Source organism: Lipophrys pholis (assembly GCF_963383615.2).
Source record: "Lipophrys pholis genome assembly, chromosome: 5".
Lineage (NCBI taxonomy): Eukaryota > Metazoa > Chordata > Actinopteri > Blenniiformes > Blenniidae > Lipophrys > Lipophrys pholis.
Window position 1 is genome coordinate 20,935,977 of NC_137628.1, and position 23,326 is coordinate 20,959,302.

A 23,326-nucleotide genomic window follows, 5' to 3' on the forward strand; every position below is an offset into this window, starting at 1 on the left:
CTGCCAGTTGCGTCTGTTTATTGTAGACTTTGTATTGAACTTATTGGAAGCAATCCAAAACTCTAAATACTGCACATTTAAAAGTAAATTACAGTGCATCAATATTTACATGTTTTATACACATTCATATCAACATGATTACCAAACGTTTTATTATTTCTAAGATTTCATGAAGTTTCTCAGTGTAACAGTCGGTCCCCTGTTTTTGTTTGTCTCGTAAACCGGAACGACTCAAAAAGCTGCAGCCGTTCCTGTAGACGGTGTGTGACATACCAGCAACACTGTGTGTGAGATTGTGTGCATACACATTGTCTGACATGGGGGTGTCCACTTTGACAGTTTGCAGTCAGAAACAAACCTGAAAGAGCCCCGCAGTTGAACCTGCTGTCACACAAGGCAACATGGCACATAAACGGCAGCAACCAATTTCAAACACATTTTAATTGAAAGCGCATAACACTGTGAATTGTCTCAATTAAACAGATCAACCTCTTTTCTTTTTTTTTTTTTAAACAAAGTTTGAGTTTATGAACAAATGTTACAGTACAGTCAACATGAGAGTGTGAGTAAACACTGAAAGAGAAAGCGGAGTAGTGTCGTTTCTTTCAAGTGTAGCGGATTGTCTCTTCCCAGTGTTGTCGGAAGCATGACAACACTGACCGAACAGAACACTAACAAAGTCTGTCACATTAGTCAAATCAACACTTATAAAACTTGTTTTGTGCTTTTGTTTCGAAACACTTTAGTCTCTTCTTATCTTTATAAATGCTGAGCAGCAGAGAGTCCAAGGAAATAATACTGACTGGATCTGAGAAGGCCTGAGAATCACTTGAAAGCGACTGTTCATCCACGGTAAGAAAAAAAAAAAAGAAGAGAACCTTTACATGAACAAGACTGAAATGAGGTTTGTAGCTATATTTCACTTCGGCAAATCTCATGCATTGAGTATCATACAATAAGTACCAGAGATGGTTTCTTAGTGCAACGATTAAATTTCATATCATGCAATGACTGCGTGTGCATGAGTACATGCATGTATGTTGTATATTTTAACACTGTGGTCCCTTTTGAATATTCCTAATAATGACATAAATTACATTTTCATCACAAAAAGGTAGCACATAAAATATGTTTAAAAGGTAGAGTATTCAATGACAGAACAAAGAGTTAAGTTGTATCAAAGTAGTTTAGTTTCAATACCATGTAAAAACGTTTAATAAACAAAATAAGTACTGATGACTTGGATGAGAGGAAATAAGTCCTTATTCTCTCCAAAGAGGCTTAGAGCAATGTCAGGTGACAAAAGTCCAGCATCGTAGTCTCCGTTCTGTTCGAAAGTCAGCTCACATCACCGGATATTAAGATAACTAAATCAAGACTGAGAGGTAAGTTGTTCCACTTTGCGCTCCACCTTTCATCGTGTTTTCTCATCACGTCCCGTCACTTTTCGAATCCAGGAGCTGAAGGCGGAGACTTTGCTGTAGACACCAGGGGACTGTTGTGTCCTGCAGGCGTGACCCCAGGAGGTGACCCCGTAAACAACCCAACCCCCTCCTGGGCGTTCACACACCAGCGGACCTCCACTGTCGCCACGGCAACTGTCCACACGCCTCTCTGCCTGGATGCTGCCGGCGCAGAGCATGCGGCTTGTGAAGGCGCCGTGGAAATGCTCCTGGCAATGGCGGCGGGGCAGAAGGGACAGAGAGGCCTGCTGCAAGGTCTTGGAGTATGAGCGGCCTGAGAAACAAAAGAGACGCTTGTATGAGTCGAAGGACGATGCCAATGTTATACGAAGCAGAAGCCTGAAAAAGTTGGGGAGGGTTTCTGCTGCCACTAATGCATCCATCATCTTCTATACCCACTCCCATCAAACCCAGGGTTCTGGATGGAGTGACCCATGAATGCGCAGGGAGAACATGCGAGCTCCAAAGTAAAAACCCAAAGCTTGCAATCATGACTGGAGCCTTCTCAGCTGCAGACTGCCAACAATCATAGCCCCCAGTGTCTTGGCTCTACATTTTGCTCTCATGACACTTCCCCTGATGATAGATGGTGATAATGTGACTTCTATATTGTGAGCAGCTCTCTGACATTTTAGGTCGAGTGAAATGTCTGCCTACCTTTTGGATCGAATGTCATGACATTTGGTACAGACAGTTATGTCCCAGAGGATGAAATGTAGTTGAAATCTTTCATTTTGTGCCTTCACTGGGTGTTTGATTTATGCTTTTGATTTAGCTGACGACAAAACTGTGCCTTGGTGAAGCTGTATTCTGCTTGCTAATGTTTGTTCAGGCATTTGATGAGGTCGCACCTCTTTGCTTTCCCTTCCCAGTTGGGAATGAGGGCCCGGGATCTTCCCAAGACCTGCTGAAGAAACTAGATTTCTTAGTTGATCGGGGGACAGGATCAGGGTACAACCAGAAGAGCTGGAGCTGCATGAGGCTTGGATGTCTTGGCTTATTAGCTCTAAACATTGCCACTGCGACCCCATGTGGACTGAGTGTGGAAAGAAGACGTATGGATGGCTTTTGGTGAATTAATATTTAATCTTCTTTTTCTGGTCAGTATACAGCAGACTGCATTTGAAGGATGAATCCCATTCATCAGTCTAATCATGGGCATTAGAGGGATTTAACATTCAGTTTGGGGGCTTTTGGAAAAGAATGAGTCCAGCTTTATTTCATTACACAATGATTCCTGGTCCGTGTCCCTCTCTTTTGTTTTTAATCCAATTGTCTGGCATGCAGAGCACCTGCTAGCAACAAGCAGCAGACAAAGACATTAACTGTCTTGGCTTTCCAGAATTGCATCAGTGGAACACACCCAACTCAGTGAGAGGAGGCCACGACTGAAAACCGATCCTGTGTCGTGACTGGTGTGTTTCCTTTTTTCCCTTCTCTTCCTCTGATGCCCTCTATGACCACACAGCGTCATAAACTATCAACGGCAGTTTCAAGTTTTATGTTTGTGTGAAATGAGCTTGCGTGGGTGATATCGGAGCGGCAGATAGCCAAACATAAACAGCTGTACAAAGCAGACGCATCGCCTCAAGTCAAATAGCAGCCACCCGATATCACTATCGCTGAACAGCCTGTGTTGTCCCAGTAAAGTAAACTAATAAAAAAACGCCCTCTCCCATCCACCCACCCGAGACGCACAAAACATCCACATTTAATCACACGTGAATTCTCCTCTCGCAGGGGATACCGACGCACGCTTCTGCATTAGCGTGCACTGTGACCTTCCTTGGCCCTTTATGAAGTCGCTGCGATGAATGACATCAGCATGTAATTTAAAGATCGCTTTCAGATGTGTGTCTGTGTGCTCAATGAAGGGTGGGTGAACAGATGCAGATGGCCTCAAACACGCGTAATTGAAGTGAAGGATTGACCTTTAAAGCTGTCCTTTGCATTTATTCCCTCTCTATATATAAGACAGATTTGTTTGGATCACAATGGAATATCTCAAATTGATCCAAACACGACACGCAGTCATATTGTGCTCCCTTTTTGTCTTTCGTCACCGTCGAGATTGATTACAGCACTCCTTTAAAACTGAGGTTTGTGTTTATTGCCAGCTGTCACAATAAGGTTTTTATCACATTGTGCTTATTTACGATGACTCATTTCTACGGGAGAGGTTTTTAGTTGACCCAAAGAAAGTGTGACTGGATCTTGGGAGGCGGTTCGAGGGAGGCGCTAAGGAGAGAGGTTTTAGCAACACACCTGAGTCCCATCAGGCATTAATTACCTCTCTCCTCTCTCACAGTAGCAGGCTGGGATTTATAAGGAGGACGCCCGGGAGGAAGGGGGAAGAACAGCCTGAAAGGCACATCGTCAATCTGAGCCAGCTCCGCATGTGTTGGAAAAGTACAGCACGAGTCTCTTTATTACAGTTTTAAAGATAAAACAAACAAAAGAAAAACCCACCTCCACACAAATTCATAGGTTAAACATCGCAGATTCTCTTAGATCAACTAATCCTAACTCCCCTCTCTCTATATATATGTTGATCATGGTGTGTTGGGAAACTATCAGGCTGTTTGTTCATGAGGAGGGTTCTGTCGCTGCACAGTCACGCGTCATGCTGAGTTTTTTTTTTTAAGAGTGAGTCTGAAAAAAGGATTAGTTTGCTACATGAACACCGGTTAGAGCTAAAACAAACAATACATTAATTTGTTTTGTGTAAACATTGTTAAAATATTGTCAGAAAAATCTTGTTTTCAATGTAAATTTTATTCCTTTTCTCTTCTTGCAAAATTGGCTGAAATGTCATTGAGCCATCCTGCTCCTCCAGGCGCTCACTCATTCTGCATCCAGTAAAAATGCATATGCAGCAAAACTTCACTGCACCAACTGCAGATACTGGCTCAACCTCGCAGGGTTGTAATGCGGCACTGGCTGGGTTCAATTCTGGAACAAGCCCCATCTGTTTTGAAGTATTTTTATACTTTATTATACTATATTTTTATACATTAATCACAATGCATTTCTAAATTAAAAGAAAATCCGAGACAAAACACGTTGATGAATTGTGGGCTGTTGATGTCGAACATCTATGCTTTAAATCAAATAAACAATTCAGCAATAAATCATTCGAAATTTCACTTCATTTCGTGAAATCAGTGCACTTTGCAGTCCCGGTGATTCACTCAATACTCTAACACACTCACTCATCCTTACCTGTGTCACCCCAGCCGGTAATGTGGCAGTTGCTGGCTTGTTTGAGGACTCTCTCTTTCCTCATGGGCAGACAGGCGGGAAGGACATGGCGGCTGAATGACACACACTCTCCCGGCATCTGGCCCACTGCCCCCGGTGACAGACGGACCAAGGCCAGATCGTAATCGTTGCTATGGGAATGGTAGCTTGGGTGGAGGACAATTTGATCTACACCGTACTCCTCCTCATACTCTTCAGGGACGAGGGAGTGGTAGTCGCCCACTCTTACTTTATACTGCTTGGTGTTGTTTCCGTACCTACACAGGAAACATTGAGATGGATCATTAGATATGCTGGGTGTGCTACAAACCCCCTGCTGACACTTAAAACATAAGCAGGAACATTTCAACCTTTGGCAGCAGACACCAAAACACAACGCCACAGTTCAACTCACTGAGGCCACTGAACACACCAGTAAAATTCTCTGCTATTATTAAGCTATAAACTTTTTAGTGAAAATGTTCAAAGCCTAATAATGCCAATATTTAGGGTATTTTTCACTGTTAATTCCAGACTGAAAACTAAATGTATCAGTCCATCAGTTCTGATTAGCATGGCTGAGTCACCATCAGGCTGCAAGCTCCATTCAATACTTCTAAGAGCAAGTTGGACAGCAGCTGAGTCCAATCAGGAATGATGGCAATAAATCTGCCACTGTGTCCTCGTATTATTGTATTTATATTCATAAGGTGATATATCATCGTGCGCTCCATTATCTTGTCCTCGATGTTTGGTCTTGAGACGCAGAAGGAGGGTCAGATAGGAGAGGAGTCGGGTGAATCCAGGACAAAGATGAGGGAAGTGAGAAGACGGATGCCTTTTGACTGAGCCAAATGTCTGTGTCCAGTTACATGCGGTGGAGTGTTTCCGGAAAGATCTCCTGACCTGTGAATGCCACAGTGTTTCTGGCAGAGCAAAGGCACTGCTGACCAACCCGTACACACCCAACACACCCACACCCACACCCACACACCCACACCCACACCCACACACACACCTACACACACACACACACCTACACATGCAATCAATACAGAGCTAAACTTGTATTTGTAATGCTACATGTGAATCTGAGGATCACAATGGACCTTTAAGACATTACTGTTGCTTTGAGCAGCTGACAACCTGAGTGTTATATTAATATTGGCAAAACTCCAACTGAAGTTACAGATTATAAATAGGTTTAATATGTTGACAGAATGTGACCACTGACCAGAGGTCGATTTTTATTAAGCTACTAATGCCAGTGTCAGGAATGAAGTAATATGATCATGCTGTTAACTTTAATAGTTGGACTTAAACATATCCCCATTATATTATCTGTGCATGTGTACTAACTGGACCATACAAGAATTTGAAATGCTTATTGTTTTTCTGCACAACACAACTGCAGGGCTCTATTTGTTTTGGTCTGCGTTTATCACTGAACTTGTGTGTGAATGTGCCACCCTGTTTTGGTCACTATTTATGAAAGGTGACACTTGAAAGTCGGAAGTCCCTATCTTGGTCTAGACTCTACGTGCTCTGGCTTGCATGCAGCAAATTACTTTTCAGAGCTGTCATAGCTGCGTTTAAGAGCTTGCAGGACTGAGGACTGGCATGCGGTCAAGCAGGCAACATTGTTGTGTTGCAAATCGCTTGTCTGACAACATCACTGACATGTTCCAATTTAATATTTAAGTGGCATTTAGCCAATCTGCAGTAGTCTGCTGGGCTCCTATCGTAGATGTTGTTTCCATAATGACACTGATAGACTGAGCTGCAGTCTATTTCTGAAACTCACTTAACATAAAATGCCAAGCCGAGGCACCTACTGTAGGTCACATAATCATACAATTACTATTTTTCGCCATTGTGAAGAGCAGCTGTGACATGCAACCACAATATTATTCTGTTTAAGACATGCTTACATTTCAGACGGGCAACTATAATACCCATTGTGCAGTTTTTAATCCCTTATCACTTAATAAGGACCAAATTAATAATTTCATTCTGCGAATACAATGTTTATCAATAAATCACTTTATAATTAACTACTGATTGGTTAGTCAGACATCTTGATTGCAGGATCCGGAGAAGTCCCATGTGTGTCATAATGAAGAGGGAGTTGGCAGTTTCACATAATAGAGATGAGGTTTCCATATAACAAGTTTAACTCTGACAATGTATCCTGGGAATGGTTCAAGAAATGGCACTGGAAGGGTTCGAAAGTAAGACTGCTTCCTCCTTTTAATGTGGAAACACCAGAATTTATAGTGGCAGAGCCGCCGAGGCCTGTAAGGAGTTATGGCTCTCTGAACGAAACTCAAGCACTTTAACTAAATTCTGATAAGACAAACCAAAGGATATTATTGTTAAAATGCAACCAGAGTGATTTAACTAACTAAAGATCAAAAACAGACTCTACGATTGGTGTAAATTGTCTTTGTGTTTTTTTTCTCGGTTATCTACTGTGTGCATTCAGTGAAATATTTCCGAAGCTCCCAATAGAGGCCCCTTGGCCTGGTGAAGTTGAGATTAAGTACTTGCCTGGGCTTTTTGCTACCTTCACCACAACCAGAGCCAAGGCACCACTTCATGATCACTTCATTAAGTTTCTCAGGACTTTGCGAGACGTAAATCGTGCTTGTTGTATTACGGCCACGTACACACATGATATAGCATGATATGATATAGACTTTGGACTGGGTTCAAACCCAAAACTAAATCATCACCATAATGGTTAACATGTTGAAGCCTGAAGAAGGAGCCATTGAGTAATGCATGCATAGGTATTCTCGAGTTTCCATGAATGCAAATAACTTTTAAACTGTAACACATGCAATCACACAATAGTTGCATGTGTTGGTTTTAGCCGTGGAGGTGCGGTGTGACCTTTTAAAGCAGTGCGCAGATGTGAGGACCCAGCAGGTGTCGATGAGAGTTGCTCCACACACCAATCTCCCATCTCCTCGAGATCCTCGCAAACGAATGGCAGCCTGCCATGGCCAGCCTCCCCTAAATACATATTGACACAGAAACACAGGCATGCATGCACAGAGACACACGTGGTTACGAAAATACACAAATTTCTCATAAAAATTGTCATAAAACATTACAAGATAGGTGGCCAACATCTTCATAGCCACATATTATTCATGTAAAGGATTTACATAACTCTGTTAAGTACAAATAATCGACAAACAACAAAGTTGCCCTTTCTTTCCCTCTGCTTCATAATCACACAAATTGCTTTTATTTCAAGCACAATTTTAGCTTTGATCAGACAAAAGCATGATAAAAAAATAACTTGAGTGTCGTTCTGAACGGAGAATGTTCGGCATGTTTTAGACGTGTTCCTGCTCCAACACACTTAAATTCAATCAATTTATCATCAAGTCCGCAGAAAGCATAACGAGTCATTCATAACAATCAGTAGTAATGAGCAGAAATACAATGAAAACCGGGAGGAGGGCCACTGCCTTACATGAAAACCTTGTTTTAGTTCGCAACAAACAGAAAAGCATATTTTCACATTTGTCTGTTCTCACAATTAAAAAATTCTTTGCATGTAGCTTCGGATCGGAGCTGTTTTCAATCCAATAAACCACTATTCTATTCTGTATGTCGTTGGCAAGCTCGCTGTGCTGTTATTAATCCCTGCTGTCCTTTTCAGCTCACCTCAGAGAGTTCTCTCCTCCTATGATTCGCCGTTGGCGAGTGTGCACGAGCCGCAGACCACAAATTGAGTTGACAGGATCTGACAGAGACAAAAGAGGAACGGCTGGTTGTGTATATGAGAGAGTGTGTAGGAGGATGATGATTACTAAACCATACATTTCAGCTCAGATGCTGCTCTTATTAAATATTTAGACTGGACAGAAACATAATAAAGTAAAAAAAAAAAAACACCCATCTTACAACCAAATGTGATGAGATAAACAAAGAAATTCAATAAATAAGAGCTCATATGTATAGTCTGTGGGTCTGTGATGTTCAAATCTACAAGCCGGGGAGACAAAATACCATCCTGCTCTGGTTTGACTTTCAACCGCGTGTACATATGAGAGATATTAGCACATGGGCTGGTAATAAAGAGCACTGTGTGAGTCTGTCCTGATGTGTGACAGACAGGGTGAAGCAATAACATAAGCTCTCCACAATTTACCATCTGGTTTTACACTTGACAGATGGCCCACACTTTCTTCTTAAAATCCTACATCTTCCCATTAGTGTCTGAACGTTTACGGCATAATGGAAGTGTTTGATAAACAAGTTACAGCATCAAATGAGCTTTGTGTATAAATCACAGAGCTTCTATTTATTCTCAGAGGAACATCAAGTCAAAAACAGCCCTGATGAATTGACTGACCTTTGACCTCTTGGTAGCTGGGCTGCCATTCACCGTAGTCACATATGACCCCGGCATCCTCACTGTGTCGACAGTTGTGTGTGCCCAGCACCTGTTTGATGCAGTCGGCTAAGGATCGCTCCTCGCCACTACACTTCACATTGTCCACGTGGATGGGCCCCGTTCCTTCCCCGAAGTACGCCATCACACGAGCCTTCGCAATGCCACTGCAGAGTATATACAGATCAGTCTTTGTTTTTTTAGTCATATAAAACCAGTTTATTAACGCAGCTATAACTGTCAGAATGGTAAACTTGCATGGGTTGAAAATCTGGCAAAAGTACTAAAGAAGCTTTATCAAATCAGTAAAAACTAAATTAAAATGCATAGCCCACACTGTATGACCTGACTTTTGACAGTGGAACCAACATGAGGAGATAAAGACATCAACATTTTTGAAGCAGAGATCGCAAACTCTGTGTCCCTTCATTTCAAACATTCATTTCAAATTTTCATTTTAATCCAAGCTCTGAGAACACTGATTGTATGTAATTTAGCCAACAGATTGTGTTACACCATAGACATAACAAACAAACAATGAGCTCAAGGTCTTTACCCATACCATGTCAATACCATACTAAAAAAAAAAAAATATTGATTCTGAACTCCACTTTAGACAATGGAAAGAAGCCAACAGTGAGGTAATGTGTTTCCCGCAATTTATTTGTGTTAGAAGATAGGCTGCAGCCTTTGTAAGACTTTTCAAATGAGCTGCAGCTTGTGACAACTCTTTACTGTGTGAAGCTGTAAGGACATTTTGAACCTGTTGACTGGGTCATTTTTTGGTTTGTTCCTGTCTGGATGAGCTTATTTATGTATGTTTTGGAACCCACGTTACATTTAGAAATGCCGCCAAAGTAAGTCAACAGTGAGTTGAGAAGACACATTAGTTGCCTGTATGTGACTTCACAAGGTTTGGTGGTGATGACATATTGGTTTAGCTGTTATGGTTTGACATTCTCAGGCTGTGATGCAAACCATGTCAATGAACTTGACAAATCTGATAAGAAGCAGAGTTTGTATCATTGTCTCACCTCTGACTTTAATTAGGAAATACTGAACATACATACACGCGTGTGCATGCATGCACTCACACACGGGCTGCAATTGTGCGGTTGTTTACATTTGGGCTGCAACTGTGATTTTAATCAAGATTGATAGATAACTGCGGGAGAGGGTCTTGAGTTGCTTCCCTGAAGCCTGGTGGGTGACAGGTCTCGTATCCTCCGTCATCCACTGGGGATCTCATGTCTCTGACTGAGACATCTCATGTTGTATCTGTGTCTCTCTAACGGCTCCCTGAGCTGTGCTCAGCATATAGAGGGTGAACCTCCGGGTCGCTGGGAGTTAAGCCTTCAGACTGACATCATGCCTGTATGGTGTGTTTCTGTAGCAACTCAGCTTTAATATAACAACAGTTAAAAAAGCAACTCGGTCTGCTTGGATACTCGATTCAGAAGTAGGGAAAGTGGAGCCAAGGGGTTTTTCAGTAATGCATGTCATGCCCCGTGATCATAAATGTTCTCTGGAGTCAATCATTATGGATGCCACTTTTCCATAAGGCATTTTCCAAAGTGCATGAGTTTTTATTAGTGGGATGGTGAATTCATTTAAACTGAACAGACTGGTTGTACACAGGTGGACTCTTGACAGACCTTAACGCAGCTTTAAGATAGGAATTCACTCTTTATGCATTATGCACAGCAGAGGTGTCAAATATATGGCCGCAAAGGTAAAAAAAAAAAAAAAACAATCAGCCAGAGGGTCTGTTTCAGTCCGCTGGGATAACACTGTTTAAAAAAAAAAGAGTAATGGACATAACATAACTGTGAGATCTGGGCCCAGGGAACAGAGGTGCAGCAACGAAAGCTACCATACTGCTTCAGCATTAAAGCAGTACTCTTAAGTAAGATCTTTATAAACACATGCATGTGATGATAGAGAACTAAAACAGAGTTTGACTTTTGCACACATTGACAGTCCAACTCTCATTATTTACAACAAACACATTGCAGCCCATTTGCCTCACACCAGGTTGTACATTTTGGTTGACTCCAAACTACCCGTCCAGTGTGCAACCTGCTTTTGTCTTTTGGCCCCGTGACCCTTAGTTGGATTAGGCTGTCTAGAAAATGAATGGATGGGATATATTATCTATACTGTATTACCAAAATGAAACATCTCGTTTTATATAAACTGCAGGTGTAGACAGGTGTGAATTAGAGGCTTTTTTGCATCTCTACAGCCAATCTGCTTGCAACATTTGTTTTGTGGTCTTGCATTTCATTTTGTCTCCACTACATCAATACAAAAAGTGTTCCCCCTCTGCTTTTTATCACCAATCACACACGGAATATGTGTCATTGTTGTGGAGGCATTGGCATGTATTAAGCGGCTAATTTTGGATTCACAAGTATATTTTGTATTTATTATATTTTTCATGATTTATGTGTAGTCCTGATAACATTTCAGGTTTGTGAGTTAGTATGAGTCCAGATTCCTCTCAGGTCATTTCTTCAGGGTCATTCTGGGTCAAAGTGCCTTTAAATATAACCTGCATGAAAGTGTGTGCGTGTGTGTGTCAGTCTATATTTTGCTTTATTGCCACCCGAGTGACCTCTAACCCCTGGGGATGCTCTGTATGTCGTGATGTTTCACCACACCCTGTGGGAGACTGAGTGACGGTCCTAATATGGCTTTCACACGCCTTTCAACAGGCTTCATTTGACTCTCACACTTATGCACTCCAGATGTGGCTTTCATCTAAACACAGATGTGTCACAGAAAGAGTTTCCCTGCCATCATTTTGTCATTGTTCAAGAAAATGACTCAGTAAATAGACATAATGTAAGGCAGGTTGTTGAGACACTCACTGCAAATAGACTCTTTGTACAGTTGGCCTGCTCTATAATTAGACGTTTACCTTGGCACAAGGAAAAGGGCAAAGATAAAATCACCAATAAAGCCAGTTGGCAGCTTACCAGGGCTCATAAAAAGTGTTTCAAAAGTTCAGCGCACGATCTGAAAAGATCAATTAATGAAACGTATCAATCCAAAATATTTCAGCGGTAGAAGTGGGAAGTCTTTCTTCTGTGAAATAGCTCAAAGTCTTCAGACATGTGTGATGAAGTGTGAGGTGGAAACCCATGGATTGAGAGATGGAGAGATGAAAGACAGAAAAAATGAGTGTGAGCATAAAACAGATGCCAACCGTAAAAATTTGTGATGGTTTTAGCAAACGGTGTAGGCAGTCTGGTTTCACTCAGGTGTGTGTGACATATCGAGAAATCACATAATGCCACGACTAAAAACGAAGCTTCTCTCCCAGACCTCACTGCCTTTCAAACATCCTGAGCTTTAAAGAGACTTAACATAAAAACTGAAAAGAGACCGTCTGAGATTAAGTGTCAGGAATGCGAAAGTGAAGTGGTAGTGTGCTGTACTACCACGCACGTAGTGTTGTCATAGATGCACATTTGAGACAGCTTATTTAGACATCCAGTTAATGTGGGAGACCGTCAAAAAATATGATTCTAATTTTGTAGATTCCATATCATAATTACAGTTCAATAGAATTACCGCTGGGTGGCGTTTGCATGTTCTCTCTGTGTGTGGGTTTGCTTAAGGCGCATTTGTCACATGCATGTAAGGTTAATTGGTGACACTAAATTGCCCCTCGGTGTAAATGTGAGTGTGTGTGGTTGTCTGTCTCTCTGTCTTTGCCCTGTGATGGACCGGTGACCTGTCCAGGGTGTAGCATGCCCTTGCCTATCTTATAATTACAAATGCGTTATAAATGCACACACAGACATAATCAGTCAAACACCAATACTATTAATAGATCAAAGTTTATTCAAAACCTGTGATAGCGCCACTCTTTAAAATGGAATATTTTGGGGGTGATAATAATTACTCCATCTGACTTGCACTTTTTTGTATTTTTTATCTTCCTTAATAACTCCACCGAACACCCTCACCATCCTCACCATGGTAAAAACAACTTCACTTATATATCATAACTTTCCCACCTCAAAACGTTTTACATTGCTATTCACATACTCCAATTCACAGAAGGCTGTAATGCAGACAGGGAGAACTGGTGATCTTGGATGGAAAATCAGCCTGCTCTATTACCTTAGCTAAAGCCCTTGGGTTTCCATAATACGTTTTTACTGTAATGCTGCCCAAAGCCACAAATATTTCAAAGAGGTTACACACACATGCATGAAAATACTGCACACACGTACGTACCTGTAGCCCAACTGCCTGCACACCACCTCTGCGTCATGATCAGTCCATCCATCATCACAGACGGTCCCCCACTGACCGGAAAGAAAGAGCTCTACCCGGCCTTCCCTTGGACTTTCTCCTCCCACGAGTCTTATTGGCACATCTGAAGAAACAAACACAACTTAGAGTGACAATACAAAGACTTTAACTCACTGGCTCAGATTTATTCCTGTTCACTGAAGCTACACAAAACCCAGAGTCTAAAACTGCTTAAAGGCACTAAACACACACTCCTTAGTAAACCTAATCCTGCAGGCGAACACGTATAATGAATGAGGGCATGTGCACGCATGTTCTCTCCGAAGTAGTAGCAGGAACACCTGTCTGTTCTGTTGCACGACACCACCTCACTTCCTCTGTGTGTATGTGCATGTGTGCGTCCAGTTTTTTTTTTAACTACAGCCAGTCTGTGAAAATACGCTTGCTTCCCGCTTTTTACACACTTTCTCTCTTGTGCTCCCTCGCTTCTGAATGCTTTTCACTCACACTGGTAATCAGATCAGTCTGAGCCTCACGTTAAAACAATTCATCAATTGTCTGCAAACAGACGCCCTCAACATGCAGACACAAAACATTTGAAAGACAAGCACACAAAAAAAATCAATAAAGTGCATACTGATGCTTTTCCCGTCTGTGGACAGTGTCAGGATCAGTTCACACACTTGCCAAGTGTCACGTCAAACTGAATTATTTGAATCAACCCATGTATGTTGTTAAATTCATTCATGACGATGCTTTAAGAAATTTTCAGCGTCATTTAACTTTTTGCATATATTATCAGCAGGATTTCTGTAACTTCACCATGGAATTATTCTTTGTGGCCTCACTGAACCGAGTGAGAAATGCCAGAATTGACACATTGTGTGAGCGTTTGTGCGTGTGGGATACAATTAGCATTGTAGGAGGGTAAGAGGGATGGTAGGTGGAGTTGATTGTGGGAATGTTTACTTCTCAGTTGGGGCTGGCTATTGAGGAAATGCTCTTGTTTGTCCTCTTGCTTAGAAACACAAACAGTTTCCCCGTCCCTGAACATATACACGTCGAGTTGTGTTTGCATCACTTGGGAGAAAATTACGTTGGCTTGCATTAATTTTCTGCAAGGGTTACCTTCGTATTAGCCTTCCAATCCAACTTTGGGCTATGCAATGGGTACTTTTGTTTTTAGTCTGCACAATGTTTATCTGAGCTCTAATATAGAAAAACATGAACTCAGAGAGACAGGAACACACACCAATATGCAATATTACGACTCTGATACAGCCCTAATGCGGTGATCTCCTACAGTAAAGAGTGAACAGAGAGAGAGAGTTGAAAGCGCTGCCTGCTCTATGTCCACTTTTTCCTTTTCCAAAAACAACACTGGCCGATCTGCCCATTGCATGCTGAGGGGCTAAGGAGGGATTTGTGCATACACATAAACAATTACACACCGATACACACAAAAAGCTCACAGACAAATACCATGTAGTAATGACATAATTATTTGGTCAGGTGTTTGTGAGTAGAGAATGTCCCCCAGGCTCTTGCCAAACAGCAAGCATAAGCTTTCTAAAGCCACCAAATGAAAGAGCCATTACAGTGTGTGTGTGCTGTCTACATCAAACAATCCCACGCCTGCAACTTATCATCACTGAGGATATAAAAACCTCGCTGTGTCACGTCTATGACATTGACCAGATTTATCAGACTTGTGTATATGTCACGTAACGGCAAGACAAATGGCAGACAAACCTTACAGTCTGGTGTGAAATCTGAGCCCACACTCTCCTCCATCCATCCCTGTCCCTCTTCATCTTTATTGTTGTCTGACGGCTATGAACACAGCCCTGATTAATGGCGCAACCATTCAGCACTTCCCCAATCCGTCAGCAAGTTCTACCACCACCAAACTGCTCCATGTCTCTTCTTGTAAAGTGGTGAGAGAGGTGCAGGTCCACGATGACAGCGAACTGCTCCTGTGTCAAATGCACTCTCTGGCACCAGTCAGTTATGATTTTGCACTCTGGATTTAGTTTGGGCGAACCTTTTTGCAAAAGTGTGCTTCATCATGAGGATTTTACAAGAAACCATGTGATCCGTGCCACTCAAGTCAAATCACAGCTGTGCTCATGAGAGTTAGCATCACTTACGTCAGCCCGTGTCTGTTGGCTTTCCTCTTTAAAAGTAGCCAGACCTAATTAACTGCAGGTTGAACCTGGCAGAGATCAGATTTCAGATCAGCTCGCACTCCCATAACCTGCTGTTATGAAGAGAAAGGAAACTGCATAGACTCTTTCATCGTTTGATTTGCTGTTCCTCGCTGTCTAAAACGCATAGCAGTATAGCTGGGGTTCCACTTCTTTTCATAACTAATTCAATCTATTCATCCACTCAATCGTCACATCCATTTTATCTGACCTCGGGTTGTCGAGGCTGAGTCCTTCAACTACTTCCACTGATATAAAATCCTCACAGTTAAGTATTTTATTTTACTATTCAATGAAATTATTAATATGGTAGATACGATTTAATCTCACAATAGCTTTTTTGAAAAAGGTTCTTCTGATGTATTCCACTTGCCATTTCAATCTTCAACTACCTAAACAGAACACACACAAAATCTGAACAGTTCAAGCCATAACTCACAATCGTCATGAAAAATCCAAAAATCATCACTAATGCTACATTATGTGCAAATGAACTTTGTGTAAAGAACTTAAAATAGTGCCTAACCGGAAGCTTTTCTCTATCATAGGAGCAAATGCTGCGTGTAGTATCTTCATAGTGTAATTAAAACCAGTGGAGATTACTTACTCTTACACAAGAATTTGGAACACATCAATAATCAAGTTGAGCATTACAGTAATCCAGATCAGGAGATTAAGTCTTTTCATTTTGTGCCAATGAGGGATTCAAGAGTGGATTACTTATTTGTGATGATGCTACTACCATGAATTAGACTAAGAGTGACTTATACACTTAGTAATACTGGAAAAGAGCCAACCAAGATTAGAGAGGGGGATTACGAAAAAAGAGGAATCTGAACTTTCAATTTATCACTATTTGGAGTCTTTTAATTACAATAAGATAAAATGTCTTACGAGCTGGAAGGTTGTCTCCACTGTGTTCAGGGCTGCATGCAATGTTAACATCTTCATGGTGTGTGCAGTCATGGTGGCGCCACTCTCTCTTGTTGCACAGTAGCAGGCTGGGCTCCTTCCCTGTACAGCTCACATCATCCAAAAGAATTGGACCCGACGCCACACCAAAGCGTGGAACAGGGGTGATGTCTAGTCCTTCAGATAGCAGAGTCTCCCCTAACCTACATGACAATACACACACACACACACACCCACACACACACACAGAGAGAAATAGAAATTACACAAGTAAAATATTATTGAGCTGTAACGGGACATTCCATGTGAACATACAGGTATTGGCAACCTTTGCGTTACCTGTAACCAAGCTGTCGACACACTACTTGTGTGTTGGAGTCCGTCCAGCCATCATCACACACTGTCCCCCAATGACCACGGTAGAAGATTTCTAAACGTCCCTCATGGCTCCCTACTCCCCCGGCTAGTCTAGTAGTACCATCTGGAGAAAATCAGAGACAGAAGAAAAAAAAACAACAACTAATGTCTTTTGTCATGAGTATACCTTTGAAAATGCTTTTTTACGCTAAATTTGATATGCATTCTTTTCAGGAATTTGCATGTTATATTTATTTCATTTAACCTTGAAGACTGCTGTCTTGGCACATTGGTAGCTTGGCAACACGTCAACCTGCTCCTTCTTTCCCACACTGTTTGCGCTGGCGGGGCTGAAGTCAAGCTCCATATTTTCAAGCATGGCCACTCTCCTGAAAGCTAATTGGTTTTCTGTCTCTTTGAGCCAATTTCTCATTTGTCCTCCAAAGGAGATGTTCTGACAGGTCGGAAGGTGAGAACACATACAAATAAGGACTGACCAGTAGCTTAATTCAGTTTAGGTTCTCTGATAAGATACAGTGCCGAATGTGTTGTCTTCATTAAAAAAAAATTTTAATTTTAAAATGAGTTACAGTTACTTATAGTGAGTCAAAATGACTGCCTGAGAAAAATCTTTTGTTCCAGGGAACAACATTTTCAGGGTCATGGGTAAACTCTGCCCTCCACAGAGATATGGCTTGAATCCGTAGACAGGACATATCCTCCTGTGCAAAATACCAGGGTATATTTACTTCATGTTTCAACCAGTGTTATGGAGTACTGAGTACATGTGTTGTATTACCTGTAAGGGGGATGCATGACACCCCTGCATCCTCCGAGTGCAGACAGTTGTGTTCTCCCCAGGCACTTTTTGGACACTGATCCAGAGTGAGCTCATTGCCTGTGCAGCGCACCTCGTCTAACCACACACGGCCTGAGCCCTTGCCAAAATGTGCCTGGCCCCATGCCCTCGCAACGCCGCTACAGAGAAAGGCAAAGAAAGCTAGAAGGTTTGCACTGTAGTAATACTAATATAATGAAACTCAGATGTGCAAACTGGCCTTGCCTTGCAAAGTACAGGGTAAACGATATTATCTTTGTTTGTTTAGAAAATTAAATAGTATTACCCGATTGTGTTTCAAGCTTATTATTTAGAGGCTTCTAGTCACACAAATCCATGCAATGATAATCATTGCAACCCATTTGCTGAGAGTATAGTGTTGCTAAATATGCATATCTCTGTGGTGCTAGAATTCATGCAGGAACAATGAGCCTGATTCACTATCTGACCCCCAGATGTTCTTTACTGCTCACTCCTCTCTCTGTGTGTCTGAATGGAAAGAATACTTGTCATACTTTTGGAGACAGAGGGAGAGAAAGATGACTGGACACCCACATTAACAGCTTCCTCCTCCATCTCTATTTTTCCCAACTTATACTTGCAGAAAAAGTATTTCAGGCTAATTATTTATCCTTAAAAATATGGCTGCATGCAATGACGTGCACATGCATTGCAATGCTTGCCGTGCCACCTCACCTGAGCCCCAGCTGTCGACACACCACCTCTGCGTCACTGTCGTCCCACTGGTCATCACATACGGAACCCCACTGTCCCGCATGGAACACCTCCACCGAGCCCTCTAGCTCTGATCGACCTCCTACGAGTCGTACTGGCAGCGTCACAGCAGCTGAAAAGCACAAAAGCATAAATTTGCAAATTTACATGTGGTGAGCTTGAAGAATCTATACAAAACAACCTATATTTGTTTTTTTGCATTCATCCTAAAGTCTATATTGATGAAATCTCCATATTTAGAATCTTCCAGATTGCTCACAGACATTATCACACTCATGCAAACGTTTATCCATCCATCGAGATTCCAAATGAGGCGGGACTACCTTTCTGCTGAGTGCAGGTGACGGCCGCAGCCAAAGAACACTCTTCTCCATTCCAAGTAGACTTAGGACACTGTAGCAGGTCTGGCTCCTTTCCGTGGCAGTGAACTGCACTCCAGTGGATCTTGGCCATGCCTGACCGGAACAGCGGAACTGTACGAGCACGACCTGAGACCCTAGGAGGCGGTCAACAAGCAAAAATGCTTGTTATAGTTATCTGAAAAGCCAAAACCTCATTAAAACCCTGGGTTGTTTATTAAAATGACTCAACTTTTATTAATACACATACTCTTAGTTAGGTTAATTAAACTGAGCACCCACTTTTACGTGGTATGCTCATGATCTGCAGTTTGAAGGCCAGTCCAGTGAGCAGCTTCACACCCAGCAGCTTTCAATAAATGGCCATGTGAAAGTCATCGCCAGTGATTCCAGCTGACATATGGCTGACATTTGCCCTCCTCGCTCTCTGCTGTGAGCTTTCATTGACTCCTGTGTGAATATGCACATGCTGACATAAATGCACACAGTCATGCGTTCATGTCAGCTTGCGTGCCCCCGCTGGTATTAGTGACACCATGCATAGCCAGCACACAGAATGTATCTGTCCTCCAGGGAGAGCAGGACTCTTTCACAACCTCTTGGACCCCTTTTTGTGTGCGCTGTCAATACTATTAATCTGTATACAGGCTTCCCCAGGGAGTTCCTCTCGCTTCACATCATCTCACCGCCCATCCAGACCACAAGACATATTTGTGTGTGGAACAGAAGCAGACACAGGCAGAGAGCTCGGAACAACGCAAATAGCGGCGCACTAAAGGTATTTAAAATACCTCTGGGGAATAGAGGGGTGGAATGCAAGGGTCACACAAGGAAAGTTTAGAAAGGAGAAAGGAAAGAGGGTCTGCATGAATAAGTCTGAAGCCTTGCGAACTTCCTTGAAATTCACACCAATTTTCCATCAAACTGCATCTGTCAGACCTCAGAAGCTTGAATTTATATGGCAGATGGGAAATCCCCTTGCACCTGTGTCTGTAAACGTGTGTGAGAGGCAGACGACGGAGCACAGCAAACAGTGAACATGTGCATATGAATGTGTGCTCTATCTCCCGCACCCTTTCCCCAGCTGTCTGCAGACCACCACGGCATCTTCATCGCCCCAGTTGTCACTGCACACAGAGCCCCACACTCCTCCCAGGTACACCTCCACCCGGCCGTCGAGCTTGGACCGGCCGCCTTGCAGACGCACTGAGCCTGAGATGGAAAGAGGTTTGGACAACCGTACATGTAAAACAATACTGCATGTGCAAAAAAAAAAAAAAAAAAACTATTCAAAAGAATGCATTACCAAGGGGGTTTCAAAGTGTGATAGGATGAGCACCACCTCTCAGAGCCTGAACCACATTATGCCAGTGTCCCCGCCTCTCAGGCTGCACATGCTTCATGTCAAGGGAAGTAGTAATATTTGGTTGGATTTTACATATCTCAATGTCTTTTCAAATTGTACAGTATTAATTCTAAGTGCTGTTGGGATACATAACATAACTCTTCTTCCGTTGTGAGCCAAGAAATGGTGCATTTTTATGTGAAGTCTACCGCTATCATTATTACACCTGTGGTTTTGCACTCTAATTTTATAAAACTATTGATCTCCATTACCCTTATAAACATTTGTGATGTCGTGAAATAAATAATATGTTGCCCTCCATATATTTGTAATTTTAATTAGGATTTATTTTTAAAAATTGAAACAAAAACAATCCTGCTGGAAAAAGGCATCCCCCTGTCCACCAAATACTTCTTACTGATCACATTAAAATAAGTAGTTGTTTAATAAAGCAGTGTAAGAATACATGGATAAGAAAATAGAAACAGAACTTGATGCAAAAACAAAAGTGTGGCTAGATATGAGTAGCATAATAAAAACAAGAAGCCTTTTGGGAGTTTCGAAATGATTCATTATGATCAGTAACTCAAAATATCCAGAGAGTGATCGCTGTACTTTCTTAATTTGATTAAAATGTATTGAAAGATACTGAAAAGGCTTTATTTGCTAAACCTCAGTGAACCTACATGAGCTATACAGGAGAGACATGTAGTCGCATAGCGAGTGCAAGAATTAGTTGGAGTAACCTGGAGAGTGAGAAGGGCAACAGAGAAGCTCGGGGTTCATGTTTACGTGTAGGTTCCCATAAACAAGATATGTGCTTCATACTACCATCAGCATGTCAGACATTGCTTTCAGGAACAGCCAGATAATTGTTTCTCTCCTTTCTCAGGTCATAACTGACTCCTTAACACACTGAATCTTTACACCTCATATGAAGGCTAAAGGTCACTGAAAACTTGAATAATGCAGACAAATTCATCATATCAATTACCAGGAGAACGTTTCTTTCCTGGTTGTGCTGACACACAGGCCAAGTCTAAAAATAACATAGACTACCTCTCATGTGCCACATGGAGATCACACACTCTTATTTCTTTTACCACTCTGTCTAACTCACACTTCACTCTCATCAATCCAGAGTTCTACTTTTTAATCCATTTTTATACTCTGATCATCCTTGGCGCAGCTTTTTTTTTCTTTTTTCTTTTTTTAACCAATCACGAAGTCCAGGTGTATGCTCACATTACTTCGCAAATACTTTTATACCTGCCATCACATGCCCGGCTCTCACGTGAAGAAGTGAAGGTGTGTCCCTGCTAATTTCTTCAAGGTGGACTTGAGAGGTGAAGACAAGGAACTGAACGTGTTTGAACAACATGAATGCAGATTCCCCAGCTTCTCGTCGGCACTAATAAATTGTGATTATTGTTTGTACACGGGCGTGACGCTGTCTTTTGTTATAAAAAAAAAAAATCGTGACTCCAGCTTCCAGGTGTCATAACACTTTAGTTATCGCTAGGTATTGTGACTGTGTTTAGTACAGCGCATGCTTTGTTGTCCAGGCCTGTGTGTTTACCTTGTTTACAGTCGCAGTAGCCCCAGTCCACTCTTCCTCTCTGGTTCCTGAAGAAGCACCAGGGTCGGATCCTGCCGTCTGGGTTGCGGCAGTGGTTGTGCTCTCCGATCCCTTTCCCCGGATGGCGGTCCTCAAAGCCGGCCACCTCGGTCCAGTTCATGCACCGGGTGCCGGACTCGGTGACGTCCACGGCTCCCCGGTAGAAGGCGTCTTTCCCCCGACTCCGCGCGCAGTCGGTGAACGGTGGGATGAATGAAGGTACACTGCTGGAGGAGCAGCGGCCGCTGATCGCAGCCAAAAGTGCCGCCGCGACAGCGAGAAACGGCACCATCCTTTCCTTTTATTTTTTACATGTGTTTCTACGAGCAGCTGATAACGGCACAGACGTCAGGAGCGGGTTTCATTAGCTGACGGCTCGGAGTGATCCGGCCGGGGCTCATCATCGCCCCGCAGCACGCGGAGAGTGAAGAGCGCGAGCGCACCAGAGTCAGGCGCGCCGCGGATCGATGGAGCGCGCCAGACAAACCCTCCACACGAAACACTGAAACACTCAGCCCACCTTTACCGGATCTATGGCCTGACAGAGTCTCCTTTCTTTCTTTTTTTCCCCTTTTTTTTTCCCAGAAGTGATAGCCGTGGTACCCTACGACTAATTTGAATTAAATATGCCTATTTTGCGTGGATCATCTCTAATTTATACCATTATTTAATTGTAGTATATAGTGTGAAAACTTACCCTGCAAACTATCTCAATACCGGAATTTATTTATATAAGTTCATGTGAATTATAGAAAAGTCCTGAATCATACTGGCTTTCTTTTATTAGAAAGCCTTCGTAGTTTCATATCATAGCATTTCTGTGAACTGGCCCCACTCCATTCAAGACATAGAATAGTTTGCTGGCGCAAGCACAGTTATTTTTTTGCAAGGGTCAATATGGAAGGTTGACATCTTTCAGATTCAGACTGGACAAACTCATAAAGAGTGCCTGTTCCACCCAGTTGGACTCCAAAGGGTGGGATGTTCAGGGAACTGACCTCTATACTTGTCATCCACATTATCCACTGGTGTTCAGATAACGCAACTTCAGCCACAGGCTGATTGTGCACAGTACAGGACAGAATGCAAGAAGAAGTCTTTACTGCCAGCTGCTATCATCAATTTAACTAGCTAACTATAACCAGACAAAAGGTCAGGGGTTCAAATGTTGGCCTTGGCTTTTAGTGTGGAGTTTGCACGTTCTTCTTATGTGTGTGTGGGTTAATTGGTGGCACTAAATTGCCCACATGTGCGTGTGACTATGTGTGTTTGTATGTCTTGTTTGCCCTGTGATGGACTGGTGACCTGTCCAGAGTGTACCCTGCCATTGACAGTTAACTGGGATTGTCTCCAGTGCACTATGATAAAACATAATAATAATGCATGGGTTTTATATAGCGCTTTTCATGAGACTCAAAGACGTTTTATATTGCATACATATCATTATAAAGGGTTAAAGAAGATGGATGGATGGATATAAGATAAGATATCCCTTTATTTATCTCGCATGTGGAGAAATTTGCATTGGTACAGCAGGATAGTACAGAGAAAGAAGCACGCATAGCAGGAACT

At 42.3% G+C, this 23,326-nt stretch overlaps 1 protein-coding gene across 1 annotated transcript; it reads right to left on the reverse strand.

Annotated features, from left to right (window-relative positions):
- Positions 1 to 22,305, reverse strand: prss12 (serine protease 12). The gene is made up of 13 exons (XM_080463465.1): positions 21,716 to 22,305; positions 19,865 to 20,003; positions 18,756 to 18,928; positions 18,394 to 18,544; positions 17,659 to 17,837; positions 16,842 to 16,983; positions 16,485 to 16,705; positions 13,366 to 13,507; positions 9,076 to 9,281; positions 8,385 to 8,463; positions 7,599 to 7,721; positions 4,686 to 4,981; positions 1 to 1,737 (listed from the first exon to the last, which is right to left on the reverse strand). The coding sequence occupies exons 1-13, from the start codon at positions 22,044 to 22,046 to the stop codon at positions 1,415 to 1,417; spliced, it is 2,505 nt and encodes an 834-aa protein (XP_080319591.1). The 5' UTR covers positions 22,047 to 22,305; the 3' UTR covers positions 1 to 1,414.
- Between the last annotated feature and the right edge of the window lie 1,021 nt (positions 22,306 to 23,326).

Bases quoted from the DNA above. Each gene is read 5' to 3' on its own strand.
- prss12 (XM_080463465.1), bottom strand. From the start codon at position 22,046: ATGGTGCCGTTTCTCGCTGTCGCGGCGGCACTTTTGGCTGCGATCAGC. The intron at 20,004-21,715 runs GTAAACACACAG...TTTCCATCTCAG, and splicing joins CTACTGCGACTGTAAACAAG to GCTCAGTGCGTCTGCAAGGC. The intron at 7,722-8,384 runs GTGAGCTGAAAA...ATATGTATTTAG, and splicing joins GGAGGAGAGAACTCTCTGAG to GGGAGGCTGGCCATGGCAGG.